Consider the following 26,276-nt stretch of genomic DNA (forward strand, 5'->3'; position numbering starts at 1 on the left):
ACAGAGAGAGAGCATCAGAGTAACGCACACACACACACACACACACACCGACTGCAGACGAGACAGAGAGAGAGAGCATCAGAGTAACGCACACACACACACACACACACACCGACTGCAGACGAGACAGAGAGAGAGCATCAGAGTAACGCACACACACACACACACACACACCGACTGCAGACGAGACAGAGAGAGAGCATCAGAGTAACGCACACACACACACACACACCGACTGCAGACGAGACAGAGAGAGAGCATCAGAGTAACGCACACACACACACACACACACACACACACACACCGACTGCAGACGAGACAGAGAGAGAGCATCAGAGTAACGCACACACACACACACACACCGACTGCAGACGAGACAGAGAGAGAGCATCAGAGTAACACACACACACACACACACCGACTGCAGACGAGACAGAGAGAGAGAGCATCAGAGTAACACACACACACACACACACCGACTGCAGACGAGACAGAGAGAGAGAGCATCAGAGTAACGCACACACACACACACACACACCGACTGCAGACGAGACAGAGAGAGAGAGAGAGAGAGCATCAGAGTAACGCACACACACACACACACACACACACACACACACCGACTGCAGACGAGACAGAGAGAGAGCATCAGAGTAACACACACACACACACACACCGACTGCAGACGAGACAGAGAGAGAGCATCAGAGTAACACACACACACACACACACACACACCGACTGCAGACGAGACAGAGAGAGAGAGCATCAGAGTAACGCACACACACACACACACCGACTGCAGACGAGACAGAGATAGAGAGAGAGCATCAGAGTAACGCACACACACACACACACACCGACTGCAGACGAGACAGAGAGAGAGAGCATCAGAGTAACACACACACACACCGACTGCAGACGAGACAGAGAGAGAGAGCATCAGAGTAACGCACACACACACACACACACACCGACTGCAGACGAGACAGAGAGAGAGAGAGAGAGAGCATCAGAGTAACGCACACACACACACACACACACACACACACACACACACCGACTGCAGACGAGACAGAGAGAGAGCATCAGAGTAACACACACACACACACACACACCGACTGCAGACGAGACAGAGAGAGAGCATCAGAGTAACACACACACACACACACACACACCGACTGCAGACGAGACAGAGAGAGAGAGCATCAGAGTAACGCACACACACACACACCGACTGCAGACGAGACAGAGATAGAGAGAGAGCATCAGAGTAACACACACACACACACACACACACACCGACTGCAGACGAGACAGAGAGAGAGCATCAGAGTAACGCACACACACACACACACACACACCGACTGCAGACGAGACAGAGAGAGAGAGCATCAGAGTAACGCACACACACACACACACACACACCGACTGCAGACGAGACAGAGAGAGAGAGCATCAGAGTAACGCACACACACACACACACACACACCGACTGCAGACGAGACAGAGAGCATCAGAGTAACGCACACACACACACACACACACACCGACTGCAGACGAGACAGAGAGAGAGCATCAGAGTAACGCACACACACACACACACACCGACTGCAGACGAGACAGAGATAGAGAGAGAGCATCAGAGTAACGCACACACACACACACACACACACACACACACCGACTGCAGACGAGACAGAGAGAGAGCATCAGAGTAACGCACACACACACACACACACACCGACTGCAGACGAGACAGAGAGAGAGAGCATCAGAGTAACGCACACACACACACACACACACACCGACTGCAGACGAGACAGAGAGAGAGCATCAGAGTAACGCACACACACACACACACACCGACTGCAGACGAGACAGAGAGAGAGCATCAGAGTAACGCACATACACACACACACACTCTCAAGTCTCCTCTTGAGTCACATTAGCTACGTTAGTAAAAAAAAAAACTCTGATCTTAGTCTGATCTTAGTTTTTTTCTGTTCTAGCAGAAATGTAAACAGCTTTAATTAACAGTTTAATTAAATGGAGGAACTGATTTCAGTTAGTACATAACAACAGTTAACCAAACATTACATATTCATTCGGCTCACCATTACAGTGGCTCTGGCATCGTACAGCACGCGCTTGATCCTCCGGAAGATCCCGTCTCCTCCGAACGCCTGTCGGGAAACACAGGACCGAGCCGGATCAAGACAAAGTCCAGCAGCGTCGGATTCAGAGAGCGATTCTGCTGGCGCTAAAACCATTAAAGGGGTCATATGATGTTGCTAAAAATAACTTTATTTGGAGTAGTGAAATGTGTTCATGTGTTTTAAGGTTAAAAAAATACATTATTCCCCGCATAATGTACATGATTGATTTATAGAGGGCATAGAGGAGAAACATAGAAAACTGCTAGACTTGATTCATTTTTGACTGTGCAAAGTTTTGTATTATGTTCTACAATATAGAGTATACTTAACAAGAGGCTTCCCCCAGTTCTGTGTAAAGTTATAGATGGACAGGAAGGTAAAGCGCATTATTGTTTGGGTTTTGTCAGATTATAATTCAGTAGGTTAGGTATCAATGAATGACTGTTGATTGATATTTTGACAGTGTCTGCTTGAATATCTTATTCACGGTCAGTAGTGAATGTAGGCTATTTGCTTTCGATTTGATCCGTTTACTTGGGAAATTTACCTAACGTTATATATATATAATTTTGTCGTCATTATTTTGTTTTAAGGAGTTAAAATGGCCCTTATCAACCTTGACTTACAGATTCCATCACATTATTTTGTCATTTAAAGTTTGGGGTGGGTTTTTGTGAGCTTTTGGTCCATCCAATCTGGCAACACTGAGTGTGTGACGGAAATCTTACGCTCCTCACCATACTGTGATGTGTGTCCCGGCGCCATGAGACAAAACCAATAAAACACATTACAAACAAGGCATTTGTTGTATCCAGTGGGGACATAATTATTGATTATAATGACTTATACTGTCTTTTTACGCACTGCGTAAACATAAAACCATGTCTGCATTTGTGATTGGAGAAATGACAAATAACAAGCTCTACTCTACACTGCTCAAAACTTATATTTGAATCATCAGTGACACATCCTTTAAATATATAAACATACTTACAGACTGTGAGTTAGAAGCCTAGTCTGTCCTTGTAAAGTTGGAACTGCCCCACTTTAAAGAAACAGACACCGTTGCTGTAGATTACTCTCACAGGAAACAGTCCTCCGTAAAATACACTGCACACATCTGAATATTTGGGTTGAACTGTTCTGGAACAGTGCTGTAAATACAACTTAACCACTGATTTCTAGTTGTGTCCTCTTTTGGAAGACCAAACAAATTAGCTTCACTTTCACAACGAAACACACAGTGTCTCCACAATATTGCAGAGAGACTCATAGTTACACCTTCTCTCTTTGCGTGAACATCTGGGCGGTGTTATGCACATCTTCCCACATAGTGACGTGGACATGTGGGGCGTGTTTAAACAAGGTGTTTTAGGGGGCGTGGCAGAGTCTTGTCTTTAATGAAGGTGGCCTAATGGTTAGAGACTTGGACTAGTTACCAGAAGGTCGCCGGTTCGAGTCTCGGTGCTGGCAGGAGTTGTAGGTGGGGGGTGAATGAACAGTGCTCTCTTCCTCCCTCAATACACATGACTGAAGAGCTCTTGAGCAAGCACTGAACCACCAGCTGCTCCCCGAGCACTGGATCTATAGCTGCCCACTGCTCCGGGTGTGTGTGTGTGTGTGTGTGTGTGTTTGTGTGTGTGTGCGTGTGTTCTCTTCTCACTGCTGTGTGTGTGTTCACGGTGTGTGTGTGTGTGTTCACGGTGTGTGCGTGTGTGTGTTCTCTTCTCACTGCTGTGTGTGTTCACGGTGTGTGTGTGTGTTCACTGTGTGTGTGTGTGTTCACGGTGTGTGTGTGTGTGTTCACGGTGTGTGCGTGTGTGTGTTCTCTTCTCACTGCTGTGTGTGTGTTCACGGTGTGTGTGTGTGTGTGTGTGTGTGTGTTCACTGTGTGTGTGTGTGTTCACGGTGTGTGTGTGTGTGTGTTCACAGTGTGCGTGTGTGTTCTCTTCTCACTGCTGTGTGTGTGTTCACGGTGTGTGTGTGTTCTCTTCTCACTGCTGTGTGTGTGTTCACGGTGTGTGTGCACTTGGATGGGTTAAATGCAGAGCACCAATTCTAGGGTTACCATACTTGGCCAATGTCACAACTTTCTTTTTTCACTTTCACTGATCTTCTTTATGCACCAAGAGCTTGTAGCACTCCAAAGAGAAAGGAGAAATGGAAATGGCATCATATGACCCCTTTAAAGCTCCTGTGTGTGGCATGCACTGTTCAAACAGAAACATTTACAGAAGGTGCTTGACCAGTGAAAACCACATCATGTGTGTCCTCTGTGTCTGAAGAGACGTGATGGGTCAGTGTTTGAGTGTAAGTGATTGAGGTACCGGAGCGCTGCCGTCCAGAACGCTGCTGAAGAAGCGCAGCAGCTGCTCCAGATCCTCCACAGGCTCCGCCGGCAGGAAGTACTGCTCGTTTGAGGTGTTGAGGATGATGATGCTGGGCACAGACACCTCGCTGTGGAGGAAGAGCACTCCATCACTCACAGCGGAGGAATAAATCATCAGAGCACTAGTTCTCAGCAGCTAAAAGTGCTTATCTTTTGCTGTTGTATGTCAGTAGGAAATATCATTTCCAAACATTAATTTTTCCATTATTTGCAATAATACAGTGAGATGATTACACCAAATGTTGATTTCATTTAGTTAATAGAAGTTCATTGATAAAGAAAATAAATTTATGACATTATTCTTGACAGCATCCTCATTTTACAGCATTTTTACACAAGTGCCTAAAACTTTTAACAGCATTGTAGCTTTGCAGGAGGTTTCTCGAAACGTCTCGAGACACAGTTCTTCTGGATTGAGTCTGTCTCGGTTGGTTCTGTTTGTTCGTGTCACTCCAGACAGACTGATGAGGATCAGATCACATCTCTGTGTGAAGATGCAGACACACTCACCCCATTATCAGACTGTTGATATAGTCGTTCCCGTCCATGTGGCCAAACTGGAAATCCCTGCAGGACAGCATGAGAGAGCTCTTCTGATCATTACAGAAACACTGAGTGCAGACAGAAAGAGCAGCTGATGTTGCTCGGACTGCGTTCATCTCTCAGCTCTAATGTCTACTCTATGCTATTCTAGAAATAACAGCAAAAACAGAGCAGCTTACACACTGTTAACTAGTGATTGTCTAGTTGGACCAGGACAAACATGACAAGATTCTAGATATTTGTCTGTCCAGACTGAAAAAACTAAATAAGAACAGTATATCTGAGGAGTCGTGCGGACGATCACATGACAACTGAAATATATCTTGGCTAATATGATGTGCTTTGCACTGCAACCAAAGTCCATCTTGAAACTGAAAGAGAATTGAAAAAACCCTCTGTAAAATGTTTACTGTCATAATGTGTGATAATTTGATGTGGTGTATATATAAAGGATGTCTGTATGATTACATGTACACTTAGTTCATATCACAATGCAAGTTTGTTCAGTATTTGTAATGCATTGAAACATGTGATCACGCATGGAAAACTTTAATGATTTTCGATTTCATTGGGTGAAAACAATAAGTGATCTGAAAGAATCAGAAGCTCTGAATAAGGATTATGAAGCAGAAGAACAGCAAATATTATATTCTGATCTATAGCAGCTGGTGTCTCTCACCTGTTGAACTGATCTCTGTGTTCAGCAGCAACTCTCTGGATCAGACCTTTCAACCTGAACCCACACAGATGGGTTAAACACAGAAGAAAACACTGACATCACAGCGTCACGACACACACACACACCGTCTCTGTACCTGCCGCTTCGCTCAGTCGGATCTTTCTCATCAGTGACGGCGATTGCCACAAGTTTACCTGAGAGATAGAGAAAGAGAACAGTTCCTGATCAAGAAGAGAAAGAGAAAAGAGGCTAACAATAGTTTACACTCTTCAGAAATCCAGTCTAAGCTGTGAGTTTGTGTAACAGTCAACATGTTTCATGATATGATCAGAAGTCAATGTATGATCATTTCATACGGAAAGCTCAGACATCTATGTAAAGCTGGACACACACACACACACACACACACACGTTAACAGACGTTATTTTTCAGCAACATTTATTATTTCCGTCATTTTTGAACAAGCTTACACACAATTAGCTTGAACATTACACATCGTGTTTTGTAGCTGATAACCTTTAACAATGCGTGCAAACAAACAAAAGTACAGACTAAAAGCAAAAAAAAAAAAAAAAAAAAAGTGAAAAAAGAAAAAACGTAAAGCAGCCTGCAGCAATTAGGCTATTCTAGAATGCAGCCTACACTTATATTACCATTTTACTGACCATCATGTCCTTGATTTTCTTCTCCGATACATCCCAACTCTCTCCTCTTTCCTCAGGAATGCCATCCACTATAAGGTTGTTTCTTCGTGACTGGTTCTCAATAAAATCCAGCTTTGTAGCCATCTTGTCCAGCTCCTCCTTTGATTAAAGTATTTCCACTTCAAGCTTCTTCAACTTATTCATTTCCTCTTGTGCTTTAGCCATTTTGTAAACTTTGTCTTGAGTAAATTCCAGGCTGATTTTGATTCCTTGAACATCCTTAAATACATCATCTAAGTGTTTGTTGGTGCCATCAATTATGAGCTGCACAAAAGATTTAAAGTTGTCCTGTTGTTGTTGTATCATGTCATGGTCACCAGTGACTCATCCTCTGGTGGTTTAGCCTTTGATTGTCTGTAAGGCATGTTGTTTCTTACCCTGTGCGTCCACCTGGGCCCTGGGTGTAAAACCAAGAAAGTCCTGGATAGCTCAAAGGCTTCGGCCTACTCCAGACCTCACTCCAAACAAGTAAGATTTTGAGGATATTCCAGCAATATCTTCACTCAATATTATGGAACAGGTTGGGTTAGAGGCTCCCTAACACGGGTACCAGGAGCAAGATGAAGAAGAGTCTTCCCAGTTCGCCCGACCCACAGGAAGTAGGTGCTTCTAATTGACTTCACTTGTCTCCGTTGAAACCAATGGGGTCCCTGTGTCCATTTATTTTACTGTCTATGGTAAAAGCTAATAACACAGGTTCATCCGGGTAACAGCTGTCGGCGCTGTACTCTTCCTTGAACAATTATTTTTTTCTTGGAAACTTTGCGTTTGTTTAGCGAATAAAATATTAAAACTCGATTTAAAATGGTGTACAATTGTTTAATTATGTCATCCTGTTAGCTGCTGCCATTTTGCTACGATTGTTTTGTACGCTGTAATGGATTAAAAGAGAACTAACAAACTGGTAAGGTTTTAAAACATTTTTGTCCTAATTATTTTATTGCTTTAATTCTTTTGTGATGAAATACATGGTTTGTCTGCACCGTTTGCCTTAAATCTGTTTAGTTTGAATTTGCCGCTTGCTCGCAACTGCTGTCTTCACTGAAGCTTTGCGTTCAAATATTTCGACTCAAATCAATATTTCACGTCTAGTTATTTATTTATGTGGCAAGTAGCCATGTAATAAGCATGATAATGTACTTCCAGACGATTATTCTTGCAAAATAAACCCCTTCAGGCTGATCAAGATGATCACCCTGCGAGAACAACCGGCTGGATGTACATTATCCCTTACATAAAACATTGCTCAATAAATGCAAAGTAATGTAATTTCCTCTTCCATTTGATTATTATTATTATATATAACTATTGTATATAATTAATATGTATATCATTTTCCACCATTGTATTCGTGATTTATGAAGAAAATTCATTTGTTATTAAGTTTATTGAAAATGAAGTTTTTTTTTTATTATTAAATTAGCCTGTAGTCTATAGATTTGTCTATAGTCTAATTAAATTTTTAGTAACTTTTATTAGACTGTAGATCGAAATAAAATAATTATCGATCATCATTCAATTGGGAGAAATCACTGAAAAAATGTAGGATAATTGACTGCAGAGAAAAAACTAAACCATTTAATTTGCACTGTTACCGTATTTTCCGGACTATAAGTTGCACTTTTTTTTCATAGTTTGGCTGTTCCTGCGACCTATAGTCAGGTGCGACTTATTTATCAAAATTAATTTGACATGAACCAAGAGAAATGAACTAACAGAAAACATTACCGTCTCCAGCCGCCAGAGGGCGCTCTATGCTGCTCAGTTCTCCTGTAGTCTACACTGAAGACATAGAGCGCCTTCTCGCGGCTGGAGACGGTAATGTTTTCTCTTGGTTCTTGGTTCTAAATAAATGCGACTTATAGTCCAGTGCGACTTATATATATGTTTTTTTCCTCGTCATGACGTATTTTTGGACTGATGCGACTTATACTCAGGTGCGACTTATAGTCCGAAAAATATGGTAACTTAAAAAAAATTGTGAAGAACAAATCAAGATGTTTTTTTTTTGTAATCAAGCAAACATTAAACGTTTAAAATATTCTTTGTGAAAACGACTGGCAATGACTGCTTATTTGAATTAAGATTATAATTTTTAGACACCACACACTATGTGAGTTTTTCTGCCGACTGCAAACAGAGACTGAACTCTGTGTTCACTGCTTAACAGAAACCAACACATGATGGAAAAATAATCATTTCCAAAGTATGTTCACAAATGTGTGGAGCACACGCTGCTCAGTATTTAGTTGAATATGTCCGTGCGGTCTCACCTGTGTCTCCCAGCTCATAGAGCGTGAAGCCATCGATGGGCAGGTAACTCTGGAATCGCTCTCGGTTCACCCAGAACGACAAGCTGCCGTCTTCATACTCTGAAACACAACAGCCATCTTACTACACAGAGAGAAAGCAAGCCATATACATCTGTGACCAATGCACTGGTCAAGCACCGCACACACGTTCATGATGAGATGCTGATTCACGGTTTCTTCACGTACCATCGTATGTGAAATAGCTTCCATCTTTGAAGACGATCACTGAAGGCAATTCATGCAAAGCCACAGACTGCAGCAGAACAACGTATTTCAGTCAGATTTCATGTGATTGTTTAAAACACAGCAGACTGGATGAATCAAACCGCAAGCAGAAAAATCTGAAGATGACTCAACTCACCTCTGGTAAGACATCTTCAGACGCAGAGAAGAAATATGTGTACACAATGAGCTCCGACGCCACCTCGGTGTACTTCTCCTGAAATCACACAACAGCCAAATGTACTCCAGTAATGAAAGAGTTAAAGGGGTTGAAAGATAATTAATGAACATGAGCACAAAAACACTATGGTTAAAAATTGAAAGCGTAAAGATAAGAGTGATTGCAGATTCTCTCTCCATCAGCAGATCTGACTGCTCTGTAATAAACAGACACTTGTGCAGAAGTTGTGCAGATGTTTATAGGGCCGTGCCTCCATCTGGTTCATGAGGAACTGCAGGGTTTGGGAGCTGATGGAAAGCTAATAATGAAACTGATATGGGTTGGTGTGATAATCAGGAGTAGTGTTGTCACGGTACCAAAATTTCAGTATTCGGTACGATACCAGTGAAAATCCACGGTTCTCGGTACCAAAGCAAAACACAAAAGTATGCTATTTGAAAAAAAATTATCACTAAAAATAAAACCAATGCCATTCTTTATACTTATTTACAATTGTGTTTCAAGTTTTTCTACAAGTAATATAATTATCAAAACCAGTAAACAAGTTTCCCCCAAATTTAATTTAATTAATAAAATTTAAACATTATTTTTTGGTAAATAAAGGGGATTTGCTATTAAAATTAAAACATGGAAGAAATATTGTGTGATTTATTTCTTTGAAAAATTTAGTTTTATAAATTTTTTCAACAGTAGTAGCAGTATCACATACATTTTACTAAATAATAGTAATATTTCTAGCACAATGCCTTTATATAAAAATTAACCCTTATTTTGACGGACTACTTTTATTTTGACACTGGTTTTACTCAAGTGAAAGGGTAAAATGCTTGTGAAGGGACTCAGAACTGTTCTGGTGATGTTGTTGATGTATTTATGTGCTCATCGAGACTCGCTTCAGTCTCTGTAGTAAACAAACCATTCATTCATTCACACAGAACATGCAGGATTCAACCAACATTTACAGATACTGGTCCATACGGAGATTTGATTTGATTCATTTATGCTAACTTTGACAAATTCAGTGACTGTCCATATTAACCAAGTTTCATTTTCATGACTGGATTTAGAGATTCCGTCCGCGTTTTCTGTTTCGCAGAAATCATAGCGCTGTATGCGTCGAGAACGGGTTGAACGGTACTCGGTACCACCGGTACTTAAAGAAACCTGCTACTGTAACATTTTAATTTTTTTAGTACCGACTTGGTACCGCAGTACCGGGTCTTTTGACAACACTAGTCAGGAGTCTGATGAGCTGTGTGTCTGAGCGTGTCACGGTGTTCATTTACATGCGTCTCCACTTCAGCATCAACAAGAGCTTGAGCCGCTCACAACAGCCATTCAGTCCCAGAGTCCCAACACTGAGTGTACTTGTGTTAATAAATCTGTGAAGCTAGCACAAATCACATCTGCTTTGCCATAATGGGGTAGAAAATTAAACAAGATGAAAGACAGCAAGATAAAATGTGAGAAATGAAGAGCTCTGGACACTGAATTAACTGTATAAGGGTCGTCAATGAAAGAATCAATTTTCTGAAAAAGAAAAAAAAAACACTAATACTACGTAGATATTTTTCTGATATTAATCACGAAAACCGATGCAACTGGTTCTTGACTCGTGAACGAGTCAGTCTTTTGTTTGTTATCTGGCTCGGCTCGGCGTTCATCTTCAGTTCTCTCTTCACAGCAGTTCAGTCAGTGTACTGTTTGAGTAAATGAATTACTCCGGGATATTGGTTTGTTTGAACTCAGAGGGAGTGTCAGCCACATTAAAAAGTTAACAGCTTAAGTCATTTGTGGATTAATGCGTATTAGAGATGCGAACCGTTTAAAACGATTCAGTTCGATTTGGTGAACTGGTTCAAAAAGATCCGGTTACATCGAATGGGTCGAATCGTAGGGGTGGTGCTAGCGCAGTGGATAAGACACATGTCTTTGGTGTGAGAGACCCGGGTTTGAATCCACTGTGAGACACCAATGTGTCCCTGAGCAAGACACTTAACCCATAGTTGCTCCAGAGGTGTGCGACCTCTGACATATGTGGCAATTGTAAGTCGCTTTGGATAAAAGCGTCAGCTAAGTGAATAAATGTAAATGAATGATTCGTTCGTGAACCGGATATCTAGACTGCTTTGTTTTGAACTGTCTCTCACAACAGACACGGATGAGAAGACAATGCTGAATAAAGTCGTCGTTTTTGCTATTTTTGGACCAAAATGTATTTCCGATGCTTCAAAATATTCTAACTGACCCTCTGATGTCACATGGACTACTTTGATGATGTTTTTCTTACCTTTCTGGACATGGACAGTAGACCGTACACACAGCTTCAATGGAGGGACTGAGAGCTCTCAGACTAAATCTAAAATATCTTAAACTGTGTTCTGAAGATGAACGGAGGTCTTACGGGTTTGGAACGACATGAGGGTGAGTTATTAATTACATAATTTAGATTTTTGGGGGAACTAACCCTTTAATAAAGTTAGGGGAAAAAATGCTTATTTAATAAACATATGAAATCGGTTAGTTTGAAGACTTGGTCTCAGCACACACACATTCACATGCTAACTTTAGTTAAGTGTAGATATGAAGACGGATTGAGCTGCTCACTTTCAGAGGAGACTCGTCTCCGACATAAAGAAACAACACACTGTGCCTCTTCAAGACGTGCTCGAACATCTGTCTGCTGGGCAGCGACCGCACGGCTGGCCTGAAACACACACACAAACACACACAGGGACACACACACACACACACACACAGGGACAAACACACAGGGACACACGCACACACAGGGACACACACGCGCACACACACACACACACACACACACAGGGACACACACACAGGGACACACGCACACACAGGGACACACACGCGCACACAGGGACACACACACACACACACACACACACACACAGGGACACACACACACGCACACGCACACACACAGGGACACACACACACACACACGCGCACACACACACACACACACAGGGACACACACACACGCACACACACACACACAGGGACACACACACAGGGACACACACACACACACAGGGACACACACACACACACACGCGCACACACACACACACACACACACACACACACACACAGGGACACACACACACGCACACGCACACACACAGGGACACACACACAGGGACACACACACGCACACACACAGGGACACACACACACACACACGCGCACACACACACACACACACACACACACACACGCGCACACACACACACACACACAGGGACACACACACAGGGACACACACACACACACACAGGGACACACACAGACACACACACACACAGGGACACACACACACACATAATAAGATGTTAACTTTAAAAAGGTAGTAGTATTTAATACAATCATTTAGTTTAATGTTAGCTCAAGACCAACTATAGAGGTGAGACTCTGCTGCAAAAACATAACGTAGAAAACAATGCACAGCTGGTTTATAACCCTAGATAAAATTACTTCCAATAGTTTTAAAGTCTTAACAAGGTTTGGAGAATGTTGAAAATTGACAAATAAAGCTATAGTTTTGACAGTATCTGAATTAAATTCTCACCCAGCCACTCTGTTGGCAAACTCAATAATGTCATCTTTGGTTCTTGGTCCCTTGTAATTATACGCCAGCTCCCCCTTCAGCCTGAGAGAGAGAAGCACTTTTATTTAATCAACAACAATACAGAACAAATCCTTGAATCTCTGACTCATCGTACACCAAATGAACACGTGATGCCACGACATGCATCTAAAACATGTCATTCACACCTACAGTGAGTATAACAGTCTACAAACCCACTGAAACTGCAGCTTTTTCAGATGCACAACTGAATGCAAAATCATGTCAGATGCTTTTACACCGGTAACGTAACACTGAACCTTAGAAAACAAAAAAACAGAAACACCGAACCCTAATCCAGAATGTGAACATGTTTTACAGTAAGACTTAACCAATCACATTCAAACCCTTACCAGTCATCGTTTAACTATTTATTAACCCTACTTATATTAATCAGTGATACAGTTTAATAATCGGCAGATGTTTTGATAGACAACCTTCAACTGAGAGTCTATTTAAAAGTAGTGAAAGTGCATTTGCATACACTTTTTATTTATTTAATTTGTTATATTATTGCTTTCAGGGGCGTAGCCCTCTTATTTCAGAAGTAAAGGGGACAGAAAGTATATATATACACATTACAATATAATATAAGACATTAGAATATAACATTTCTGTAATCTATATACACTACCAGTCAACAGTTTTCGAACAGTAAGATTTTTTATATTTTTAGAGAAGTCTCTTCTGCTCACCAAGCCTGCATTCATTTGATCCAAAGTACAGCAAAAGCAGTAATATTGTGAAATATTTTTACTGTTTAAAATAACTGTTTTCTATTTGAATATTTTTATCAAAGGTGTATTTTCAGCATTATTACTCCAGTCTTCAGTGTCACATCCTTCAGAAATCAAATCATTCTAATATGCTGATTATCAATATTTAAAACAGATGAGTACATTTTTTTCAGCATACTTGAATGAATAGAATAGAAGGATCCAAAGATCAGCATTTATGTGAAATAAAAAGCCTTTGCAACATTATACAGTATGTCACTCAAAAGCTGAGAGTCAGTATAATGTTTATTTTTTTGGAAAATAAATTATATAAATGAATACTTTTATTTAGCAAGCTTTAAAATCTCAATAAATTACATTTTGAAATATATTCAAATAGAAAACAGTTACTTTAAATAGTCTAGTAAACATATTTCACAATTTCACTGTTTTGCTGTACTTTGGATCAAATAAATGCAGGCTTGGTGAACAGAAGAGACTTGACTGGTAGTGGATGCTCTAGGGAACTTTAATTTTCCTCTAATATCTAGCTTTTAATTGGCTTAGAAGCCATACCCTCTGGCGTCAAGTATGAATGAAACACACACTGCAGAAGTGTTTAGCTCTCAGTGATGTTCATCTCGCCTTATTCTGGGTCTGAATAAAATATCAGGTAATGCGCAGACTATCCTGTCTCTTTGAGTTTAAATCTATATTTATTCACACCAGCTCCTGAAAACCTCTGTACGAACACATTTTACTGAAAAAGTGCATGGGACGAATTTCCATAATATTAAAAGTAAGGGAGGGGGCACGTCCCCCACGTAATCTACGCCCCTGATTGCTTTAAATGGCATGCTGGGTTTTGACTGATATCTGGCAAGCCATTGAAAAACCCTCTATTGTCATGTAAATGATGCAATAAGTTATTGCCCAGCGACTGGTGTTGTGAAACAGCCAACAGGAGCATTTACTACAGTAACAGCAGCACACAAGACTCTTCCAGAGTCCTCCAGAGAGTGAGGAGACAAGGATCGATCCAGCAACACATCCACAGACCTCAGGTTATGAACCCCAGCATGCCCACCAAAGCAGTCATAGAGCTAATCAAATAAATATATACAATTATATAAATGCACTTTTCACATTTTCTTGTGAGGGACTCTGTCCTTCATTAAGAGAATTGTTAGTCTCATGAGGAATTTCATCAACACCTCAGTCCCCAGACTCCACGCCTGCATCTGACGGGATTCACAGAGAAACACACACACACACACACACTCGGGAAGAGACCACTGCAGATTATACTCACTCATAGTACACAAATTATCAGTTGTCATACCGGACAACAGCCTTTTATAGGCTATCATTTTCTACCTTCTTATGAGCCTCTTTCGTTTTGAGACCACAGAAGGAGAAACTCCTGCTCACACTCGTCTATACAATGACAGTGAATCCCAGAATGATCCCACATTTCACAACAGTTCTGAAGGAAAACGTTTGTTGAGAAACAAACCACAGTCAGTCAGCAGACGGAGTCAGCGCCACTCAATCCTTCTTCATCATGTTTCCTGAACGAACGGCCACGAGATCCCAAACACTCCCATTTATTAATTTCACACGCTTCTTGATTCTTTATGTAAATAGTGATGTCTAATGACTGGATTGCGTTCTAGTTTACTTTTTGGTGAGGTGACATTTGTTTAAAAACAAAGCTGGCCATAGTAATGAATACTTAACTGGTTAAAAGTTATCTATGATCATTTGGTTAATGATTTTTGAAAAAAAAAAAAGATCTCTATCAGTGAAAAGAAATCTACAGTAAAGGTTTAAAATAGACGCAAATCCATTTGTGCTTCGTGTCAGAAATATAACATCAGTTCCCTGTCAGGGACTTGTCATCTGGTGTAGAAACATGTCTAACCATTATTCTACACACTTTCTTAAGGTCAGTAAGTCACCAGAGTGTGTGGTCAGCCCTCAACTAGCTGATTTCATCTGCACACACGTGTATTATAGGAGCGCTGGAGAGAGACTCACAGTTTAATGGTGGGATATCCTCGCACGCCGAAGTCCGACGCCACTCCTGCATCACACACATGAACACACACACATCACCATCAGCAGCAGAGAGAAGCCCAGTCTAGTGTTGTATCAGATCGACCATACACAATATCATCATGTATTGAATGTGTCATGACACACATTTGTTTTTTATTTGCTAGCACCATCTTGTGGCAGTTTGGTGTTATAACAAAGAAACTGATTATTGTAAACCATTTTCTTAGTGGTTGGTTTAGGTCATGTGACTCTTGGGTTAGAGGTTAACCAGGAAATAGCCGCTGTGTTCCAGTTTTCTTTCTATGCAGTGGGCCAACAAGTCATCTCTCTGTTTTCTTTATGTTTTTGTGCCTCGGAAAGGCTTTGCCTGTAAGTTTGTTATCTTTTTTCAATGTTTGCATGAACGTGTATATAAATATTTGTAATTCATTAGTTTGAGTTTAAAACGAACTATATAACAGTGATGGCAATTTGTTTATAATTACACTAAGAAGAACTGATTGTAGCCTTTTAATATGTGCTCAGAGAATATTTGTAAACAGCGGAAATTCATTTGTTTATTTTGAGAATATTTTGTAACAAGACATTTGTCATTTTTGTATATTTCAGTTTTACAAAAAAGAGAAAGAAGAGGAAAGAACAAAACAGTAAAACTTTCAACTACTGCGTCTGCCCTTTTCTGACTCCTGTTAGCTATCTGTCAATGTTGCGTAGATGGAACACGCATCTAGGACAGAATAGTAAAAAGGCAACCGCTCAGTAGGTACTGAAGTTCAAGGAAAGCAAGCTTCAACTCCATCATTCCTCGTTCATCATCACGCCCTGTACTCCTAGACCGTATTAGCAATTCATGATGGCGGAGAAATCTACGGAGGCTGAGAAATCTACGGAAGCTGAGAAAGCTATGGAGGCTGGGGAAGCTACAGAGCGAAGTCAAGCATTTGAAACAAGATCTATAGCTTCTGCTTCGACTAATAGATCTAGAAGCTCATCGGCTAGCGCAGCTGCTGCCAAGGCTCGCGCTAAACTGGAAGCTGCACGGGCCAGGACTGAATACCTTAAAAAAGAATCCGAAATCTTGATTGAGAAAGCTCAACTGAAAGTTACAGAGGCATGCATGGAAGCGTCTCTGGCAGCTATAAAGCATGAAAGTGAGGTGGCAGCAGCCATTGCTGAGACAAAGGCTTTGGAGGCAGCAGCAGATAGTGAACTTGGAGAAAGGATTTCTGATGTGAGAGAAGTTTCTGATCGCACTCGTGATTACGTCATGAATCAGTCTCAACTGAGGTTATTGTCTCCAGCTGGAGATGAGCCATGTCAACTACCTCTAAAGCCCATTGTCCATGTGTTGAGGCCTGAGACACCTCCAAGGCATCATCACTTAGCATCTTGGGATGTCAGAGATTCCAACAATAAACCTGATACTGAGAGTATAACGCAGCATCCTCAGAAGTCAGTGCAAACAACTAGTCAAAAATACCAAATTCCACCGTTCACTTCTTCTCCATATAAGACAACACCACAACCATCGTTCAACAACGACACTAATGTGAGTGAGGTCGCCAGGTACTTAGCACGCCGAGAGCTTGTTAATTCAGGTCTCTTCAAGTTTGACGATTGTCCGGAAAATTATTGGGCGTGGAAGTCCTCTTTCATCAACTGAAGGTTTGCACCTGTCAGCTGCTGAGCAGTTAGACCTTCTGTCTAAATGGTTGGGAGAACAGTCTTCACAACATGTGCGAAGGATCAGAGCTGTGCACACAGGTAATCCAAACACAGGCTTGGGAAAAGCATGGGAGCGCTTGGAAGATTGCTATGGCTCTCCAGAGATTATTGAGAAATCCCTCTTTGACAGGATTGATAGCTTTCCAAAAATCAGCAACAAAGATGTGAAAAAGCTTAGAGAACTTGGAGATCTTCTACAGGAAGTGGAGTCTGCGAAACATGAAGGCTACCTACCCGGACTTACTTATCTTGACACCGCACGTGGTGTTGCTCCCATCGTAGATAAGTTACCTTACAGTCTTCAGGAGAGGTGGATGGCTCAAGGTTCTCAGTACAAATCAGCACATCAAGTCGCCTTTCCTCCGTTCTCATTCTTCTGTGATTTCATCTGCAGAGAGGCTCGCACACGCAACGATCCAAGTTTTGCTCTGTCTTCAGGAATCCATAGTGTGTTGAAACCAGAGCAGCAATTCAAGCGACAAATGAAAAGCTCAGTCTATACTCACAAGACGGAAGTGTCAGCAGCGACTGTGAGTCAGACACGCAGCTCAAACTACGAGTTGGATGACGTGGATAAGATCTGCCCGATTCATAAGAAGCCCCACCCTCTCAATCGTTGCAGAGGTTTTAGGATCAAACCTCTGGATGAGCGCAAGACTTTTCTAAAGGAGAAAGGTGTTTGTTACAGGTGCTGTGCAACAACCACACATCTGGCCAGGGACTGTAAGGCAGCTATTAAATGTAAGGAATGTGGCAGTGATGCTCATATCGCAGCGCTTCATCCAGGACCACCGCCTTCAAACTTATTTGATCATGGCGGGGAGGGAGAGATAGACACACCTCAACCTGCTATAACTTCCAAGTGTACAGAAGTCTGTGGTTACGGTGAATGTTCACGGTCATGCTCTAAGATTTGCCTGGCTAAGGTTTACCCAGAAGGCCACCCAGAAGGAGCAATCAAGCTTTATGTGATCCTGGATGACCAGAGCAATAGATCGCTCGCTAGAACCAAGTTCTTCGACTTGCTGCATGTCAAAGGAGAGAAGTCAACATATACTCTACGTACCTGTGCAGGTGTGACAGAGGCTGTGGGAAGAAGAGCTACTGGTTTCATTATAGAGTCTTTAGATGGAGTAATGAAGGTGAAATTGCTAACGTTGATCGAATGCAACAATATGCCAGACGACAGGGCCGAGATACCAACACCTGATGCAGCACGTTGGCACACTCACCTAAAGCCCATCGCTCATTGCATTCCTCCTTTGGATCCAGAAGCCCAAATTCTTCTCCTTTTGGGTCGTGACATCCTTCAGGTACATAAAGTACGGGAGTAACGTAATGGTCCTAATAACGCACCCTACGCGCAAAGACTAGACCTAGGATGGGTCATAGTCGGAGATGTCTGCTTAGGATCTGTCCACAGGCCTGCAGCACTTAGTGCTTACCGTACACATGTACTTGATAATGGACGTCCTTCTCTACTTCCTCCATGTCCCAACAAACTCAGCATTAGGGAGAAATTTGACATCAAGCCTCCGCCTGAGATATCTCTGGCGCAGGGCCCCTTCATCTTTGATGACTATGCCATAGGAGATACCATCTTTGAGAGGACAAAGGAGGATAATAAAGTTGGATTGTCTATTGAAGACAGGCGTTTTTTGGACATCATTGATAAAGAGATGTTCATGGACGAGAGCAATAGTTGGGTCGCACCACTCCCATTCAGAACACCTCGCCAATGACTCCCTAATAATAGAGAGCAGGTATTTACACGCCTAACCTCCCTTTTGCGCACATTGGAAAAGAAGCCTGAGATGAAGTCTCATTTTGTTACCTTCATGCAGAAAATCTTTGATCGTGACCATGCCGAAGTAGCCCCTCCTCTTCGAGAAGGCCAGGAATGTTGGTATTTACCTACCTTTGGGGTGTACCACCCACAGGAGCCCAGTCAGATCAGAGTTGTCTTCCAGCGCGCAAAAACAGGGCATCTCCTTGAACGATGTTCTTCTCTCTGGTCCTGACTTAAATAATAGCCTCTTGGGAGTCTTACTACGTTTTAGAAGGGAGCTGGTAGCTGTAACTGCAGACATCGAACAGATGTTTCACAGCTTCATTGTGAAAGAGGAAGATAGAGACTTTCTTTGTTTTCTCTGGTTCAAAGATAATGACACCAGCAAAGGGATTATTGAATACCGCATGAGGGTGCACGTGTTCAGTAATAGTCCATCTCCTGCTGTAGACATTTATGGTCTTCGACGAGCAGTGGCTTATGGTGAGGAGGAATATGGTTCAGACGCCAGACACTTTGTAGAGAGAATTCTACGTCGATGATGGACTTTTGTCAACACCCACAGCTGCTGGAACAATCGATCTGTTGACACGAACAAAGAAAATGCTGGCCACTTCAAATTTAAAACTGCACAAGTTTGCTTCTAATAGCAAGGAAGTAATGAATGCATTTCCGACCGAATATCATGTGAAGGGACTCAAAGATCTCAACTTGGAAGTTGACCCTACTCCCATCTAACGTAGACTCGGACTTAGCTGGGATGTGAAGGGGGACATATTCACCTTTCATGTAACCGACATTAAGAAGCCCTTTACTCGCAGAGGGATACTGGCTACTGTCAACAGTCTCTTCGACCCACTTGGGTTCGTTGCCCCAGTCATCATTGAAGGGAAATTCCTGCTACGAGAACTCTCAGGTGAGACTTCTCTGAAAGGAGATGACATCCCGAGGCACAGCGCTCTGAAAAAACTGAACCCTTACGTAGATAGTAGAGGTCTTCTCAGGATAGGAGGTCGGCTTAAAAATGCAACTTTGGATCTCCAAGAGAAGTTTCCTTTGATTGTTGCAGGACGCAGTCATGCTGCGAAGCTACTTGTGGAGTATTACCATGATCGAGTCAAGCATCAGGGTCGTGTGTTTACTGAATCAGCTATCCGCAATGCAGGGTATTGGATTGTTGGCGTTAGGAAGCTTATCAACAGCATTGTACACAAGTGCATCGTATGCAACAAGCTTCGTGGGAAGGTAACCGAGCAGAAGATGGCGGACTTGCCCATCGATCGCTTGAGCACTGAACCTCCCTTCACGCACGTCGGTCTGGATGTTTTTGGACCTTGGAGAGTTGTCGCAAGGCGCACGCGAGGAGGACAAGCTCAGAGCAAAAGATGGGCTGTTCTTTTCACTTGTATGAGTATTCGTGCCATAAATATTGAGCTGATTGACAGTATGGATTCATCCACCTTTATAAACGCCTTGAGAAGGTTTTTTGCTCTACGAGGTCCTGCCAAACAAATCAGGTCTGATTGCGGGACCAATTTTGTAGGAGCCTGTAAAGAGCTGGAAATTGTGGTAAATGATCCTCAAGAGCCTAGTGTGAGGAAGTACTTGGGTGGAGAGGGTTGTTCATGGGTCTTCAATCCACCTCACGCATCCCACATGGGAGGAGCCTGGGAGCGGATGATAGGAGTCTCCAGGCGCATACTAGATTCCATGCTCCAACAGATCCTTCCCGCTTGACACATGAAGTGTTGTCTACCTTGATGGCAGAGGTTACAGGAATTGTCAATTCAAGACCCCTTGTTCCTATTTCAACAGACCAAGATTCACCTTTCTTGTTAACGCCAGCCATGCTCCTAACTCAAAAGGGTCATACACTCCTCCCACCTCCAGGTGACTTCAAGGAAACCAATCTCCATAGACAGCAATGGAGAAGGGTGCAACATCTTGCTAATACTTTCTGGAACAGATGGAGGCGTGAATACCTCTCAACGCTTCAAAGCCGAAGCAAATGGCAAGAGGAACGACGAAATCTAAGAGAGGGCGATGTTGTCCTTCTTAAGGATGCTCAAAGTAAGCACAATGAATGGCCTATGGCTCTTGTGACCAAGATTATTCCTAGCAGTGACAAGAGTCAGAACGGTTGAACTAAGAGTTGCAAGGAATGGGACAATCAAGACATTCCTCAGACCTATATCGGAAACAGTTCTGCTCATGCCAACGGAGGACTGATATTTGTGAGGTCTTATGTGAACATTCTCAGGTTATATGGTGGTATCTAAACAATACCAGGCGGGGAGTGTCATGACACACATTTGTTTTTTATTTGCTAGCACCATCTTGTGGCAGTTTGGTGTTATAACAAAGAAAATGATTATTGTAAACCATTTTCTTAGTGGTTGGTTTAGGTCATGTGACTCTTGGGTTAGAGGTTAACCAGGAAATAGCCGCTGTGTTCCAGTTTTCTTTCCATGCGGTGGGCCAACAAGTCATCTCTCTGTTTTCTTTATGTTTTTGTGCCTCGGAAAGGCTTTGCCTGTAAGTTTGTTATCTTTTTTCAATGTTTGCATGAACGTGTATATAAATATTTGTAATTCATTAGTTTGAGTTTAAAACGAACTATATAACAGTGATGGAAATTTGTTTATAATTACACTAAGAAGAACTGATTGTAGCCTTTTAATATGTGCTCAGAGAATATTTGTAAACAGCGGAAATTCATTTGTGTTTATTTTGAGAATATTTTGTAACAAGACATTTGTCATTTTTGTATATTTCAGTTTTACAAAAAGGAGAAAGAAGAGGAAAGAACAAAACAGTAAAACTTTCCACTTTACTACTGCGTCTGCCCTTTTCTGACTCCTGTTAGCTATCTGTCAATGTTGCGTAGATGGAACACGCATCTAGGACAGAATAGAATGTGATCACACATTTAAAGTTACTAATTAAAACACTTCCTTTCCATAGTTATTCAAAGAGTGAGTAAATTATATAGAGAAAACATTACAACTGACTTCAGTGATTAATTACAATAACTATTTAAGCTTTAATATATTTATTATTTCAAGAAGAGTATGTTTGATTGCTTCATAAAGACACAAGTGTGACTGCACAGAGACCCGAGTATGCCGTGGCGTCCATCTTTCCGACTCGGACCGGTGACCCCGAGCGGCTCAGCTCCGCTCCCACCTCCTGCCAGACCGGCTCCAGCTTCTTACAGTATCCACACCACGGAGCGTAGAACTACAACACAGCAGAGACCCATCACTCACACTCACTCTCACTCTCACACACACACACTCACACAGAGAGACCCATCACTCTCACACACACACACACACACACACAAACAGAGAGAGACCCATCACTCACTCACTCACTCACTCTCTCACACACACACACACACACACAGAGAGAGAGACCCATCACTCACTCACTCTCACACACACACACACACACAGGAGAGAGACCCATCACTCACACACACACACAGAGAGAGACCCATCACTCACACACACACACACACACACAGAGAGAGAGACCCATCACTCACTCACTCACTCTCACACACACACACACAGGTCGCTGTTGGACAGTGTTTTCTCTACTTCCTGTTGGCCTTCTGTAGCAAATTGTAGCTCCGTGTAGCTGTTTTCATTTTATTTTTTTCTCTAGAATCTTTATCTTACTATCACTCTCTGTTTTTTAAAGTGGTAAAATATAACTTACTTCACACCATATTTCTGATATTATCGATCAATCTTATCAGATTAACTTTGATCGTTGACTTTTATTTTATTTCCGTGAGTGCAGTACACCTGCAAAGCGTTAGCACTCGTTAGCTTGTCATTAGCGTCTTCATTCGAACCTATTGCTGTTTTCTTTTCTCTTCTCCCTCGCTCCAGTTTTTCACAAGTTCATCAAACAACCGCAGTAAGAATTTTCATCAAGCACGGTGAGTAATGGCTTCTCCTATCATTGTTTCTTGCACCTCTTGCCACATGTACAGTTTATCTATCTCTGTCGCTGATGAGGGATTCACATGTGATAAATGCAGGGAAATAGTTAGGCTGACAGAGAAGATTTCAGAATTAGAGACACGCATCCAAACTTTAATTGAGGATAGTAAAAATGTTAGGGCTCTAGATACGGCTTTGGATGCGTCTAGCTCAGGGATTCCTGTACATTGTTCGGTTCCGGAAACAGAGCCCCAGCAGCAGGGCAACTGGGTGACGGTGAGGCAGCGTAGTCGTGGGTCAAAACACCGCTCTTCTGTTCCGATCAAAACATTAAACAGGTTCTCCCCACTCAGTGATGCACCCACTGAGAGACCTGATGAAAGTGCTCTAGTTATTGGTGATTCTATTGTACGGAACGTGAATATAGAGACACCAGCCACCATAGTCAAATGTTTACCGGGAGCCAGAGCGCCTGACATCTTGGCAAATTTAAAAGTGCTGGCTAATGCTAAACGTAAATACAGTAAGATTGTTATTCATGCCGGCGCTAATGATGTTCGACTTCGCCAGTCGGAGATCACTAAAAATAACATTAAAGAGGTGTGTGAACTTGCAAGCACGATGTCAGACACTAATATGCTCTGGTCCCCTCCCTGCTTACCGTGGTGATGAGATGCATAGCAGATTGTCATCACTCAATGGCTGGATGTCTAAGTGGTGCCCACAGAATAACATAGGTTTCATAGACAATTGGACGAGCTTTTGGGGCAGACCTGACCTGTTTAAAAGAGATGGTCTTCATCCCTCCTGGGGTGGCGCCACTCTTCTCTCTAGAAATATGGCAAATAGTCTTAGTGTTTATACTTGAGTAACTGGGGCCCAGGTCAGGAAGCAGACAGACTGGCTAAACCGATCGTCTGCTAGCTGCCTCATGTCACAGAGGTCAGTTAATTCTCAGCACATAGAGACTCTTTCACCTAGATATCACACTATAGAGACTGTGTCTGTTCCCCGAACTAGAAAAAACAAAAAACGTCCAAACCAGGTTAAGATTAACAATTTAATTGAGGTTCAACAAATAAAAAACAGAAGCAATATGGATAAACAAATGATAAAGCTTGGCTTATTGAATATCAGATCCCTTTCTACGAAAACACTTTTTGTAAATAATATGATCACTGATCATAATATAGATGTACTCTGTTTGACAGAAACCTGGCTAAAACCTGATGATTACATTATTTTAAATGAGTCCACCCCCCAAGATTACTGTTATAAACATGAGCCACGTCTAAAAGGCAAAGGTGGAGGTGTTGCTTCAATTTATAACAATGTTTTCAGGATTTCTCAGAGGGCAGGCTACAAGTATAACTCGTTTGAAGTAATGGTGCTTCATATAACATTATCTAGAGAAACAAATGTTAATGATAAATCCCCTGTTATGTTTGTACTGGCTACTGTATACAGGCCACCAGGGCACCATACAGACTTTATTAAAGAGTTTGGTGATTTTACATCTGAGTTAGTTCTGGCTGCAGATAAAGTTTTAATAGTTGGTGATTTTAATATCCATGTTGATAGTGAAAACGATGCATTGGGATCAGCATTTATAGACATTCTGAACTCTATTGGTGTTAGACAACACGTTTCAGGACCTACTCATTGTCGAAATCATACTCTAGATTTAATACTGTCACATGGAATTGATGTTGATGGTGTTGAAATTATTCAGCCAAGTGATGATATCTCAGATCATTATTTAGTTCTTTGCCAAATTCATATAGCCAAAATTGTAAATTCTACTTCTTGTTACAAGTATGGAAGAACCATCACTTCTAACACAAAAGACTGCTTTTTAAGTTATCTTCCTGATGTATCCAAATTCCTTAGCATATCCAAAACCTCAGAACAACTTGATGATGTAACAGAAACTATGGACTCTCTCTTTTCTAGCACTTTAAATAAAGTTGCTCCTTTACGCTTAAGGAAGGTTAAGGAAAACAGTTTGACACCATGGTATAATGAGCATACTCGCACCCTAAAGAGAGCAGCCCGAAAAATGGAGCGCAGCTGGAGGAAAACAAAACTAGAGGTATTTCGTATTGCTTGGCGGGAAAGTAACATATCCTACAGAAAAGCATTAAAAACTGCTAGATCCGATTACTTTTCTTCTCTTTTAGAAGAAAACAAACATAACCCCAGGTATTTATTCAATACAGTGGCTAAATTAACGAAAAATAAAGCCTCAACAAGTGTTGACATTTCCCAACACCACAGCAGTAATGAGTTTATGAACTACTTTACTTCTAAAATCGATACTATTAGAGATAAAATTGCAACCATTCAGCCGTCAGCTACAGTATCACATCAGACAGTGCACTATAGACCCCCTGAGGAACAGTTCCACTCATTCTCTACCATAGGAGAGGAAGAATTGTATAAACTTGTTAAATCATCTAAACCAACAACATGTATGTTAGACCCTATACCATCTAAGCTCCTGAAAGAGGTGCTTCCAGAAGTCATAGATCCTCTTCTGACTATTATTAATTCCTCATTGTCATTAGGACATGTCCCCAAAACCTTCAAACTGGCTGTTATTAAGCCTCTCATCAAAAAACCACAACTTGACCCCAAAGAACTAGTTAATTATAGACCAATCTCGAATCTCCCTTTTCTGTCCAAGATACTAGAAAATGTGGTATCCACACAATTATATTCCTTCTTAGAGAAAAATGGTATATGTGAGGATTTCCAGTCAGGATTTAGACCGTATCATAGTACTGAGACTGCTCTTCTTAGAGTTACAAATGATCTGCCCTTATCATCTGATCGTGGGTGTATCTCTCTATTAGTTTTATTGGATCTTAGTGCTGCGTTTGACACAATTGACCACAACATTCTTTTGCATAGACTTGAATACTTTGTTGGCATCAGTGGAAGTGCATTAGCATGGTTTAAATCGTACTTATATAACCGCCATCAGTTCGTAGCAGTGAATGAAGATGTATCATATCGATCACAAGTGCAGTATGGAGTACCTCAAGGCTCAGTACTAGGGCCGCTACTCTTCACGCTTTATATGTTACCCTTGGGAGATATCATCAGGAAACATGGTGTTAGCTTTCACTGTTATGCTGATGATACTCAGCTCTATATTTCTTCGCAGCCCGGTGAAACACACCAA

The 26,276-nt window shown here is 41.8% G+C and overlaps 1 protein-coding gene across 1 annotated transcript in view; it reads right to left on the bottom strand.

The window, feature by feature from the left end:
- LOC132127320 (protein disulfide-isomerase TMX3-like) overlaps positions 1–26,276 on the bottom strand; it is a 36,988-nt gene that overhangs the window by 4,481 nt on the left and 6,231 nt on the right. The window contains exons 4-15 of the mRNA XM_059539128.1: positions 22,250–22,373; positions 15,599–15,644; positions 12,786–12,866; positions 11,798–11,897; positions 9,149–9,226; positions 8,974–9,040; positions 8,749–8,847; positions 5,907–5,964; positions 5,771–5,824; positions 5,059–5,115; positions 4,487–4,616; positions 2,118–2,186 (exon numbers count right to left, since the gene is read on the bottom strand). Of these exons, the coding sequence (XP_059395111.1) occupies positions 2,118–2,186; positions 4,487–4,616; positions 5,059–5,115; positions 5,771–5,824; positions 5,907–5,964; positions 8,749–8,847; positions 8,974–9,040; positions 9,149–9,226; positions 11,798–11,897; positions 12,786–12,866; positions 15,599–15,644; positions 22,250–22,373 (963 nt within the window). The remainder of the gene's footprint in view (positions 1–2,117; positions 2,187–4,486; positions 4,617–5,058; positions 5,116–5,770; positions 5,825–5,906; positions 5,965–8,748; positions 8,848–8,973; positions 9,041–9,148; positions 9,227–11,797; positions 11,898–12,785; positions 12,867–15,598; positions 15,645–22,249; positions 22,374–26,276) is intronic.

Source organism: Carassius carassius, chromosome 45, assembly GCF_963082965.1.
Source record: "Carassius carassius chromosome 45, fCarCar2.1, whole genome shotgun sequence".
Lineage (NCBI taxonomy): Eukaryota > Metazoa > Chordata > Actinopteri > Cypriniformes > Cyprinidae > Carassius > Carassius carassius.